The sequence below is a fragment of the Neopelma chrysocephalum genome, unplaced genomic scaffold (genome assembly GCF_003984885.1).
Source record: "Neopelma chrysocephalum unplaced genomic scaffold, ASM398488v2 Primary Assembly neopelma1_59, whole genome shotgun sequence".
NCBI classification, from domain to species: domain Eukaryota; kingdom Metazoa; phylum Chordata; class Aves; order Passeriformes; family Pipridae; genus Neopelma; species Neopelma chrysocephalum.
In genome coordinates, this window is record NW_020897714.1 from 24,228,503 (window position 1) to 24,242,361 (window position 13,859).

The 13,859-nt window shown below is 37.1% G+C and overlaps 1 protein-coding gene across 1 annotated transcript in view; it reads right to left on the reverse strand.

Annotated features, from left to right (window-relative positions):
* Positions 1-13,859, reverse strand: part of TRIM24 (tripartite motif containing 24) — a 59,597-nt gene that overhangs the window by 24,993 nt on the left and 20,745 nt on the right. Inside the window, exons 2-5 of the mRNA XM_027680511.1 lie at positions 12,496-12,614; positions 4,358-4,505; positions 1,936-2,068; positions 494-610 (exon numbers count right to left, since the gene is read on the reverse strand). Coding sequence (XP_027536312.1) covers positions 494-610; positions 1,936-2,068; positions 4,358-4,505; positions 12,496-12,614 — 517 coding nt within the window. The remainder of the gene's footprint in view (positions 1-493; positions 611-1,935; positions 2,069-4,357; positions 4,506-12,495; positions 12,615-13,859) is intronic.

A 13,859-nucleotide genomic window follows, 5' to 3' on the forward strand; every position in this document is an offset into this window, starting at 1 on the left:
GGCTCAGCAGGGTAAGGTGTTTTACCAACTAAGCCAAAACTCCTTTTGCACTTTGCTCTGCCATCACTAGGTTCGTAGTACCGAATGAATAAAGCCTCAAGCTCAAAAATATTACATAAATCTTCAAATACGTGTCACAAGCATTATGAAAGCATGAGTCATAACCTTTCACTTTCTAAGAGGGATCTACACTAACAAAGTAAGTGTGCTGATGGTGCGGAGCATTTAAGATTGCATTCTATAGTCTTTATTGCATAAGTTGTTTTGTTGCACCCAAGCAACTGCTGCCAGGTCCACAGGCTGAGCAGAAGAGTTACCTAACACAACCAAACACACTGAACCAGTCACTACAGTGAAGTGAAGACTTTAGAATTTCTCTTTCTGGAAGAATAAAAGGCCAGAGGTACAAAATACACTAATTTAAACATTTCAAGAAATTACAGTGTATGTAAATTGCCCTCATTCAGTTTTAACCTCAAAATCTGATACATACCTGTTTTGGATCTGTTTCCCTGTATATTTTATGTATTTAGTCTTCTCCATCAATTTGGTGATTAGTGTCTCAATGATCACTTTCTGGTTCTGAAAGGCTTCTTCTATAAACTGGTACCTGTAGTAAAAATCATTGGGTATTTACACACGCAAAAGGTGTGATATACTTGCTAAAAAGCAGAGTGCCTTACAAAATCTTTAACTGAAGAAAGGTGCTGCTCAAGTCCAAAATTTAACAGTCATCATGGAAGCAAATGTCAGCAAATGCTGATATATTTTATTTATAGTATATTTGATTCTATAGCCTATTTCCGGTAATACTGGGAGGAGAGTTTATAATTTTCATAAATATGAAAGGATATTGTGTGACCATGGCCTAATTTTAATAAAAGAAAAATTAATATTTTGATGTAGTCATCACTTTGAATGTGAAAAAACATGTAAGCTATTACTTTGTGCAAGAAAAGGATGTAGAAACAGAAGAGAGATTGCTGAGTTGGTAGAAGTTTTAATTTCAAATGAAACATTTTAAATCAAGGAACCGATTTTAAATTAAGGAACTGAAACATTTTAAATCAAGGAACTGAAATTCTCAACAATTTAAGAAAGAAAAGGGATATAAATCCTAAGAAACGGAGAATTCAAGAGGAAGACTGCAACTCTGCAAGAGCAATGTTTACCCTGTTCCAAGAAGCAACAGTGGCCAACCCACTGATGGTTGACCTGGTCAGGCAAGCAAGCTTTTTGGGTGGTTGCATCAAGTATAGAGAGCCTATTAGTATTTAACCAGAGTGCATCTGCCCCAGACCACTTCTGTATGTTTTAACCAGCAAGATTTTTGTCTTGTACTCAGCAGTTGTATATAATTCTGCATTTCAGTTTCTGTGACCAGTAAGAGATGATCAAAGAACAGCAACACAAAGATTTGAGTGTTATAAATAGTGTTGTCAAAGTACAGTTTAGCCAAACTGTAGGTTTACTCTTCCTTTGGAAGAGCTCTTCACAGAAAAAATTCCCTATTTGCTCCATTCTGAGACTGTTTGGTAATGTTCTGTTATATAACCATCTTGCTGAAGGACAAATTGAGAAATTACACAGAAGTGTATAGTTGCATAACACAGCTCCTGTGCTTTCTAAGGACTCTCTGAAGAGCTGCATAGCAACAAATTCTATCCAAATAACTTGACAGTAAAAGAAAGGTCTTGTGCTTAAGTCACCAGACTAAAAACTGGAGTAATTAGGTTTCATTCTAAACTAACACACACTCATCAGTCACATTCTTTTGGATACAATCTCTGTTTATTTGTCAGCTTCATTTCCAAGCAGAAAATTTTATTTTGCACTTTTTTCACCTGACTGTATTCCGTACAGTTAGAACTCCAATCTGTGTCAAGCTATCTTCCTGTAAGTGGGATGCATAAAACATATGCTTTGCTTTGATACCTGTGCTCTTTGTGCTCTAGTAACTGACAGTCTCGGCAGGTCAACTTGTCACAGGTTTCACAATACAACTTCAGCTGCTCCTTTTTGTGATAAGGGCAAAACACTGGTCGCTGACTGGTCACACCAACTGCCTCTGTTGAATAAAGGAAGATGTTAGCCAGTCTCCTGAACTTATTAAAGATTTGCATTCTCCTGGTTTTTCTTACCATATTCCTCCCCTAGACGCTACAAGTGTGTATCAGGCCACCTAATGGAGAATATAACAGCCGTAAGCTTAAACTGCAGTCTCACTCTTGCTCAAGCACCCTCTCTCGTGGAAAATGTCTAGAACCTATTACCATAATCTAGTATGGCCTCACAAAACTATTTTAAAAAAGGAGTAGCCAGTACTGCTGCAGCTGCAAAACACTGCACAACCAGCAAGTTCCTTTCTTAAATGGAGAGGAGGAGATGGCTGACTTAAATCATGCTTTGTCTTCTTTCTCAGTTGAACTGGTGAAAGGAGGGTTGAGGATATCAAGACACAGCCATTCAAAAGTGTAAAATATACAGAATGTAATAAGCAGGAGTTACTAACTTCCTTTCAGGACCCCCTTCTAAGTGGGTGAGGGATCTCTCTTCAGTTTCTAGCAAGTAAATATTACAGAGCATAGGAAACACCATTAGATCGTAGAAATTAAATCTGTTCTTTAAAACAATTTAACCAACAAAGTCTAATTTCCTGAAAGTCAGGTTGGACACTCAAGTTCATGAGGATTATATGACCTGTAGGGAAAACTGGCTTCACACTGTAGCCCATCGTTCACTACAGATCAATAAGATCTTTTTTCCGTATCCATTCATCTACTTATTTTCAAGAAATCTGGAAGATGTTATTTTCAGATCTGCATCCTTCAAGGAGGCCTGAAGGAACTGAGACCATTCCTATCACCAAGTCATGTTCTGCCTAACAGTCCATCAGCCACTTTTACCCACTACTTTTGTCCTTTCCTGAAAATACACTCAGTACTCACTTTTGACTAACCCCATGTGAAAGTGGGATACAGAATACAGTGTATATCTTCAAAGTATCATGGAGGAAGATACCTTTTGAGCAGCAGATTGCAGAGCTTGAATCCCACATTATATATAAAATTCACCCTATGGGTGGAATGACAATGCATCTCTATTATAATGCAAATATTTAAAATAATACATAATAATTTATAAACATCATATAAAGATTCATATATTTACAAGAAAAAGCATGCAAGTCCAATGGATGCATTAGAACTGGTAAAGTGTTTGTCAACATCCTAATATGTTTATTATTGTCCTACAATGCCACTAAAAGACAAGAAACAATTGGAAAAAAAGGAAACAAAACAGGTTCTCAGTGATTAGAAGTACAACCTTTTCTACTACAGAACAGCCAAGATTCTCAGGGAGGCTGTACTGTACACCACATTCACCACTGTTGGTTCCCAAGGCCCAAACAGATAAAGCCCAGAGCAACTTCAACTGCTCTGAGCTGAATGCTTTAAGCAGGAGGCTTGACTAGATATCTCCTGAGGTCTCTTTCAGCCTGAATTATCCTAGATTCTACTAAGGAAAAATACCCCAATTCATAGCGTACTTCCCTTTCATTTCTAAGGCAAAATATGTCAAACTTAAAAGATACTTAGCTAAAACACGAATTCTGGCACACTTCATTGCTAACTGGGTATACTTATTATCAGACTGCTGAAAAAACACAACCTATTAGTGCTCCTTTTGCTGCAGAATACAACAATAAAGCTCATATAAACCATCTGGCAGACCTCTAGATAAACTAGAGGAGCCAAATGCCTAAAAAAGTATTTTCTGCAACTGATTCTAAAGTCTAGACAACACTTTGCAATCACTCCAGGTGAGAGATAAAATCTATGTAAAAAAAAATTCCTACAAAAAAAACAACCTGTAGGGTTTTCTTATACCTTTACAGCCTATCTGACAGGAAAAAACTGACAGAAAAACAGCTTTCATAGTCCCAGCCTTAGTGAAGTCTTCCTATTCAGTAGCTATGTTCTAATGCATCTAATGTTTGAAATAAAGTTTTCTCTTTTGTTAGCGGCATCAATTAAGAGATCCACTTAGATGGAGATTCAAAGAAACACCATAATTTGCTCAAATGATTGCAGCCTTTAGCAACAAAAATTGAAATAAGTGACTGGAAGGCAGGAAACTATGAAAACATATCCACTACCAGCCAGAAAAATAAAATGGTTCCACTAATTCATAAGCACCAAAGGGCTATATCAAAATGAATCTGTCCTTTTACATTTACTAGGATTCAGGAATACAATTTTTGAAGTGTATCACTTTAAAAAAAAATGTGGTGGTCCAGTACAGTTTTCCAGTGCAGACACACATTCTTTGGGAAATTATAAATCAAGTGTGTTACCTGGAGATACTTCCTCTTTCGTCCTCACAGTATGATCCTTCGTAAATTTAACCCTCTGGTGAGCTCTGATGCAGGTCTTGCACAACCATTCTACACATTCCACACAAAAACCATGTGCTTCTGCATTGTCTTCACAGCTTGTGCAGACCTGACGAGAGGAAGAAAAGGTAGCTGTTAAAATAAGTTTGGAATATACATACAAGCTATTGTTTATACATCATCAGTGCACTTTTACAATTTTCTGAGAACAGCGAAATTAGAATGGAAAACTGCCTGAGGTACAGGAACACTATAAATAACTGCATAAAAGTAACTGAATGTGACTTTTTAAAGAAAGAGGTCATTTTGTCAGTGTTACTCTAAAATCTTGACCTGACATGATAAAAGTCAAACCACTACTTTCTGCCAGCCACTGCACCCTTAGAAGCCATACGATGTTTACTATATACAAGATGCTGTTGGCAAATATTTACCAATGACAGAACATGATCAGCACTGCTCTGATTTTAGAAGCCTCCCTCAGCTCACACAGCAGCTTTAATTTCAGTTTCTGGTCCCCTGCTTAGAGCTTCATGAAGCACACACAGCAGAGTTCCTCTCAAGAATCTCTGCATCACCACTTAAAGACAGTTAGGTTTATCAGAAAAGCTACTCTAGAACAGACTTGCAACCAATGCATAATAATTTTCAAACTGTGGCCTGTTAATTCCTGGGGCTCTTTGGACTTTACCCAAGAGATCTAGGAAAAAAAAAATGAATTCAGGAAAACAAACATGATAGCAGACCAAAACCTCTCTGCCCAGAGTCAATACACCCACAAGAAAAAATTGCTATGGAACCACAATTTGAAAAAAACATTGAAAATTTTGAATGTTATACAACACCATTTCACATGTTCATAACATTATTTCATTTTTTACTCCTCCTTTACAATGCCTCTGTAGTCCCACTTTCAAGGGGATTTTGGTAGTAAAAAATAGCGAACATGCTTATGCAGATACTTGTTTAGGTAACTACCACCCACTTCTGTCAACATGGAGCACTGCTGCAAACCAAAGCCTCAAGGTATCTGAAGACTGCAATATCCTACAGGTCACAGTGACAGAATTCTGCTTGCAGGTGCAAAAAGAAGAAAATTTTAGATTTTAGTTTTGCTTTCAGTTTGATTAAAAAAACCCAACGAAACAACTTCTGCACCCACACAAGGCAAATATAGATTAAGTCAAAGAGGAAGCAAATATTTACATCCCATGCAGATAGAAAATACATATGTAGAAGTATGTCCCAGTTTCCCCTTCAAGAAAAAGAGGAAAATTAGCACAAAACTTGCCTTAAGCCACATAGCAAGTTACTGACAGAACTGGAATTTGAACATAGAAGTTCCAGATTCCCAATGCTGTGTTTATTCTTCTGGATCATGTTGCCTCTCAAAGCAATTATCTTCTGAGAAATGAAGTTACAACACAAGGGTTGTTGACCCCTCGTTGTCACTAGGAGTTTGAAGCAGTTTCTTTTCATTAAAGGTGACCTGCAAAGGAGAAAAAATTGGGCTTGTGCCCCTTTTTCTGTTTCTTGACGAAAATGAGGCCTGAAAGTTTTATTTTTCAAAATAATATAATTCTTTTTTATCTTCTCCTTGATTTTTCTTCCCCTCTTCTCTTAGCAATAAAAATTCTTAGTACTATCCAGACTACTAGAGTAGGGAGAAATACTAAGGTCTGGACATCACAAAAAAAGGTCTAGAAAATGGAAATAAAGTAATTAAAGGAGGTGAACTGTAATCAGGATATTGAAAACTTTTACTTGCTGTCCTGATTTCAGCTGGAATAGTTTGATGGTTTTTGGTTTTTCTTAGCAGCTGGCACAGTGCTGTGTTTTTGGATTTATTATGAGAATAATATTGATAGCAACAACTAGAACATCATTGTGTTATGTAGTGCTTATCCAAAGTCAAGGACTTTCCAGTTTCCCAGGCTCTGCCAGTCAAGACATGCACAAGGAAGAAGCACAGCCAATACAGCTGACCTGAACTTACCATAGGACATCACACTCCGTATATAAACTGTGGGAAGTTGTCTGGGAGGGACTGGGCTGGGCATCGGTCAGTGGGTAGTGAACAATTTTACCAGGCATCACTTGTCTGTCTCGGGTTTTATTCCTCTCTCTCTCTCCCTCTCTCTCTCCCCCTGCCCTCCATTACTACTTCTACTACTATTATTATTATAATTATTTAATATTACTTTATTTCAAATATTAAATTGTTCTTAGCTCAACCCACAGTTTTACCTGCCCCCACAATTGTTCTAACCATCCCACTGAAGGTGGGGGGTGGGAAGTAAAGCAAAGAGGGAGAAGTAAAGTGAGAGGCTGCATGGTACTTGGTTGCCAGCTGGGGTTAAACCACAACACTTGCTATTAACCCTTTAATTCAATGACATTTTGGGGGAAAAAAGAAAAGAAAGAAAAGTATTCTTGACTCAGCACAGCCTCCTGGGAAAAAAACCTTAGAACAGCAAGTATCACTGAGGCATTACTTCAACATTACATTCTGTCTGGTAGAAACTCCCATAAAAGAAATTCCCTCCTTTTGTCTGCAAGACTGTGGTGTAAAACCAGATTGATCACATCACTGGAGCCCAGGGCTCAGTTATATCATCACTGCTGACTGGGCAGTGAACTGACTGGGCAGGATGAGAAAGTTTTCAAATCAGTCTTTTTGCCAGAGAGGTATGATTGTGCTCTGTCCCCAGATAACCAGAAGTGCAAGTCAGAGTGGAGAATAACAGACTGGATATTTGGTTTTCTAGGGTAAAAAGACCAACAGTGAAAACAAAATAAGCAAAGAAAAAAAAATGTCTTTCAGGCATTCTTTAAGTCAAAGAAGCAAAAGAAATGAAAAAAAAGGGAAAAAAAGGCAAGAACCCAATTAAAAAACAAACAATCAAACAAACAAAACCCCCCCAACAGCCTTTCCAGGTCACCTTTGGCAAACTTATGCAGATGAACTTGCTACATGCCAGGGCATTTAAATAAGTTCAAAGAATTTTTTAAGTTAATTCATTCCTCCTAGATTCCAAGAGTTTTGTCTATTTTCCTTTTTCAATATGCTTTATTGTTGTTTCAACTGGTTTGACCTGCTATATGTAGAATGAGATGAAGATTGTAGTTCAATAACCAATAATCAGGTGCTGCCAAATGAATCAAAACTCCTCCTCTGTAGGCCCAAAAATATATATTCCAACTTTATACCCTTCAAAGTCACCAAGTGGATGCGAAATAAATTTCTAAAGCTTTTCACAGACATCATAACATAAGCTGTCAAAATAGCTATGCCTTCTAGGTAGAAACTAGATTTGCTTCTATACACTTCTGATTTGAAATACGTATTTTCAGACATAGGTTGGATTTTGCTAGAATTTCTAGTTATTAGGATAAGTCATACAGCTAAAGTACATGGAAGTACAATTACTGCAAATATTTGTTATGCTCTTACAAAACCTAAAACTTATTTCATTCTTATTTTGTGACTCATACAAGCAGTGTTTCAGTGATTTCAAAGAAAACTCTCCCTAGTTAATCTGTAAGCCTTTATTCTAGTTAGACAGGCATTTATTTTTAATTGAGTTTTCCTTGTAATTACATTTAATTCAGTTACTAGTTCTAGTATTTATAACCCCGGGAAGTGTTCATTCAGCCTTCAGTCAAATTTAATGAAAGTAGAAATTACTCGGCATGTTGCAGGTAAGTGGTATTTTAAGTAAATATACAAGCTTTTGCAACAGAAAAAGACCCAGATTTACATGCAGGTAATAAACCTCTCTTCTCAGCTACTGCAGTAACTAACCACTCTTCCAATTAAATATACTTCAAGTATTAAATAGATTAAATAATCAAGCAAAGGTTTCAAAGGAAGAGAGCAAAGCAGTCCAGATGAATATTCAGTGAACTAACGCTCCAAACTTCACCAGTGTAAATTAGATGCAATGCTTTCCCCTACTGGATCCAAAACACCATCCGTGCTAAAAGTTATGTAACTATCTCTTGGCACATACAAATTCACCAAAGACAGCGACTGTCTTTTGGGGCAATCCTGTCTATACATAACTCTAAATATGAATCATGTGTTGATATCTCAAAACGCATCAACAACATCCTTCTAACCCCACCATCCGATCAACAGCCACATCTTTCCAAAGCACACACCACCACATTGTGACTCCAGGAGTCAATTAACCACTGCTCTAAACCACTGGCTTTCAAAGATATTTTAGGCACAGGTACAGATTTTATAAGTTGCTTAAGCATAGTTCTTGTTTGGAAAAATATATAGTGGCTCATCTGACACCATACAAATCTAGAAGAACATTCCTCTCAATTGTCCTCATTAATCACCTCAGTATGCCAGTCAGACTTGCTGTGCTAGTATCCTGATCAAGTATCAGGTCTAAGCTCGTACCTTGTTTTGTTACTACATTCCCAATATCTCACATAAAGGCCAGTTGTTCTTCATCCCCACTACAATATTCAAAACTCTCTGGTCAGTTACTGGTAAAGATACAGAAAGTTAAAATAACAAGTATTTTTATACATGTTCTCTTTTGGACACAGAAGCTATGAGAATTAGGACCTAGACTAAAATGCACTAGAAGCTCAATATGCTGCACCAACACTCATGTTATATCTCTGCTACATCAATCTCACATTTCATTTTTACTTTCATGGTTTTCCACACATTAAACAATTTTCTTCTGTTAAAGTTCCCAAATTTCTCTAAAGTTCCTAAATTTCCCTCACCTGTCTACCCTTTAGTCTTACTGAAATCTAGCACTTGCTTCAGTACCATCTCTTGGGTCTGCTCCTTTCTGCTGATTCTTACAAATGAAGTATAATTAATTTTTATTTTCAAACTTCTCTTTAGAAGCTGATAATTTTGCCAAGTCTTTCAAGAAATCACAATGTGAAAAAAATTATAAAGCATCTGCTCTTTTGAAGTACTTATGTCCTAGCTATCCACAACCTACAATGATTACTTTCAAGAGCATCACAACTGCATTGCCTGTTTGTTTTTTTTCTTCTGGAAAGCTTTCTATGCTAATAGCCAGCACAAAATCTTTAGTGTTAGCCAGGAAAGCCCTTGTGGAATACATAATGGAGAGTTTTACACTTTCTTTATGCTCACTTCTTTTTCTCCTGAAGCTTTCAGTACTAATTACTATAAAGCACAGCCATTTAAGTAGGGTACTGAACTGCCCAAATCAGGTTAAGATAAACATCATTTTAGATAAAAAGATAGCACTTCAATGGGTTCCAGTTATTTTTCTCATCCCACAATGCCAGGCTCCATGATATGCCATTCACTCCTACAGTTTTAATTCAATATGCTAAAAATTATTTTAGTGTTTGTACCATTTTAAATCTGAAACAACCAAATATTTTATTAGAAAGAGATCTTTTGCAGTTTCTCTTGAATTGAAACAAACTTGTCCTTCCTGACAACACACATATAGAGGCTAGTCATAGATACAGATCAGTGGTTCCAAGCTACATTTTTTGCATAGAACCCAAGGCCTGCTTCCAATTCTAATTTCTAAAGCATCCTGACAAAACTGCCAAATTATCAAACTATCTATCTCAGTAGAAAAATTCTATAAAATAGCCAAAGTTTTTGACAGAATCTCTGATCCAGTATATCCTGCAAATGTCAGTATCTTTTCCACTTTAATTCCTCTGCTCTGTTACCTATCTTGCTAATGGCAGATTTTCTTTTTCTCTTTGCTCCTTCAAAGGCAAAACAAGACAGGCTGATTAGAAGGCTGTATCATCCTTAAACCTCATAATATTCCCCTTTGAACAGGACACTAATCTGTTTAACTATTATTGATTTAACTTTGCTGTTCCTAAACAGAGAGGTTTTCAGAATGGTGTAGCTTTTTTTATGTCAACGTACAAAGGAGTGTACAAAACCTGTCATTATCATACCAAAATAAATCTATTCAAACAAAGAGAACTGCACATCATTCATTTCCAGGAGGTAAGGTACATGCTCACTTAGTAGGCATCTAACCAAACATCTAGCTCCACTTTTTTTATAAAAAAATCAACAGAAAAGCACATGAATGTCCTATTCTGCTGGTTGAGCGAAGTCTGCTGGTTTACCTTCAGCTGCTGCAGAAATTGTGATGAGTTCAGCCAGGGAACTTAGCTGAAGAACAGACTCGTTTTCTAAATGCAAGACTGCTGGTTTGCGTTAGGGAGAGGGAGAAACAAATATGGAATGGAAGAGTAAGACTGAAGTTTGAGAAGGGATCCTAATGAAACATAAAGGCTTTCAAGAACCTCCCTGACATATGCTCACACCACTCAGTGGATGGAATTCCCCACGGAACTTCCACAGAGGGGAAAGAAAAACTGAAAGGGGAAAGGGGAAGGGGGCGGGGAGAGCAGAGACATCAAAATAAGTCACCACCCCTGAGAAAAAAGAAAAAATCCATTATTATCACCATTCCACAAAGTGCTATCTTAGAGGACTTATAGTATAACTAAGCAGAGGATATGGTACAGCCCTCGCCCCCCAAAATAATTCAGGACTGCTTCTGCATAACAAAGTTATTTTGCTTCTCATCCTAATTTTAAAGTCACTATAAAAGTTAACAAATTTTCAACAGGGACTGCATTTTGTCAATCTTACTGGTAGAGTATTGAGAGACTGTGTAGATCTCACAACCATCTGCAAAACTCAGATATCTTCCAGCAACACCCAGGGGAAAAACAAAAAAACAAACCAACACCTCCCCCTTCCCAAACACAAAAAAAGCAAAGGTCAAACAGTCCTACATTGCGAGAACACTGTTTGTACTCCCAGAGACTCACAACTCAATTTCAGTTTCTAGTAAGGTCTATCATTTCTCAGAAATCCAGTTTCAAAATTCCTTATGCGCTAAACAGAATTTAACATTTTCCAGACAGAAGTTCTGCTCCTCAGAGATGATGACAACACTTATGCCTTCAGCACTCAGTGAGCTGGTATCACAAACCTGACTGGGGAATTTCATCTGTTCCCAAGGGATGTGCCCGTTCACATACATGAGCACAAATTTCAGCTAATCTTTGAAACAACCAGAATACGCTGTAAAGGACCTTTAAGACACTGCACTCCAAACAAAAAAATCAAGAGCCAATAATACATGTCCCTAAAATAGGAAAGGAAAATAGAGCCATTTTCAAAATAAAAGGAGACCACCATCCAAATATTAAGGCATGAGCTGAAATGCAAGCGACACTGACATAGCAACCTTTTTGTACTATTATTACAAAGAATGCAGCACCACACAAAGAGGCTGAATTATTTACAATAAGTTCCTGGAGGTTAATAAAAAGTTTATGAGTAAAGAGAAACGTGAGATACTCTCTTACTAGCTAAAAATGAAGACATGCAATATTTTGATAACAGGGATTACTAAACTGTGGCCCTACACGGATGTGATTATTCATTTGGTACAGCTTCCACACTAGTACTTGCCTCCTGAAAATCATCATGAGAAAAAATCACCCCAATATTACAATTCTTCCAGATAAGCAGCTTTTATGAGACGGCTATTACTCGACTGCAAAACGAAGAAGAGGTAGTCCACGTAAATAAAACCAAACAAGAAACCCCTAGAACATACCATCTTCCCCAATTAGAATTTTGAGCCTCTTCCTTGGCAATTTGACTCCAGCTATTTAGCACTGTTTTGTCCGTACTGAGATAAGAAAAATAAAGTCGATTTCACTAGAGGATTCCATTTTACATTGAGATCTTCTAATGCAGTGTTGTTCAAGTCCCTGCTTAAGAGTGCCTGAAGTACCTTGTCCAAAGTATAGAAATTCCCATTCTAATGCCTATTCCTTACTTTTATCTTTTGTTATCATGATGAAATTTTTTATCAACAATTGAAATAGTTTACAGTACGATAATCACCTTCTTCACATGCATTTTCATAGATTTAACTGATTTTCTAGAGTAGCTACCCCATGTGATGTCTAAGTACTTGAAGTTCTATCTGCATATGAACAGGAGAAAGGCCACACAGCAAGAAGCCAAGGATATGCATACACATGCAAAAGGTGTTAACTTGATTACATGTTAATGTACTTACCTGATTTGATTTCTCTACTGTGCTACTGGGAACCTCTGTGGTATCCTTCACAAAAAAGTTATCTATGATGTGTCTCTCTGCACATTCCTGACCACAAATTGGACAGCGGATAACACCGACTGGGGGGGAAAAAAAAAATCTGATTATGCTTGCACAAACTAAGATATATTAAACAACTACAAAGACAGGTTACAAGGATAAATACTTTTGAGAGGATGTTTTAATACTTTCCTGTCAATAAGGTATGGGAAAAAAGAAGCTAATTCTCATTAATCACTGAAGTAACCTTTACATGTTCTTCCCCAATGACATATTCTTTCAGCCAAGGTCAAACACCGTTTTGTTTCAATCCCATGAAGAATTTGCCTTAATCTTATAAAAAATTAATTCCTTTACTCTAAAGATAATGTATTCCCATTGACAATCTGTTGTTATAGAATGGATTAAAGTAAACACTTATTAGTGTGGAATAATAATTAGTGACACTGAGTGGTATTACATACACACACATACACGCCAGCAGTGTGACATGACCTTCAACCATGTAATATGACACACAGAAATGTAACACATTCAATATTAACGAGGCAAACTGTAGAGAGGAAGAGCAGACCTGTATTAATATTGTGACTACCTTCACATTAGGAAAGGGAAAGCAAGCAAGAAAGACAAAGGAATAAACAATCAAGGCCCTCTCCCTCCTCTCCTCTGCAAGACACGCTGGGGTACAATTCTAAGACAATAACATACTTGGGCTCCAGATTGAAGAAAGAGATGAGAACCAGGAACACAAAGGGTTAAACAATTAGTCTTCTCAAGAGTATGAAAATGACAAAGTCAAGTTCAAAACTTGGGGTTCAGCTGTGAGTAGACTCGGTTGAAATTGAAAAGACCTATATAAACAATTTAAAGGAGGCACCTTTCCGGGCTGAAGAAAATGAGTGTCTTACTAGCACATTCTTCCAATAGATGCTTGAGATTTAACTGCCAACCCACTATAAAGCAGTGCTATAATAGAAGTCCATCAGTTTTACTAAAGCAATTCTTCACTCTGGAAATTCAGCAAGCAGTTTTCCACTTGTTATCAAGGCATTTCACTTTCATCTGAACTCCTATGATGTTAAGCCTGGTTTCACTCTAACTGCCATTTTACCAGTCTGCATATCAACACATATTTGTGCAGCTTCCTTTGATATACAAATTCTATACTTTGGCTACAACTTTTGTAACATTTTTTTATGTACCATAATCAGGAAGGATCATTAAGAAATCCAATTCTGGTATGTCAGGCAGTTAACAGAATTCCAAGTACTGAACTTCTCCTTTTATTAAGCAAATCAATTTACCACAGTCAAGGGTCAATA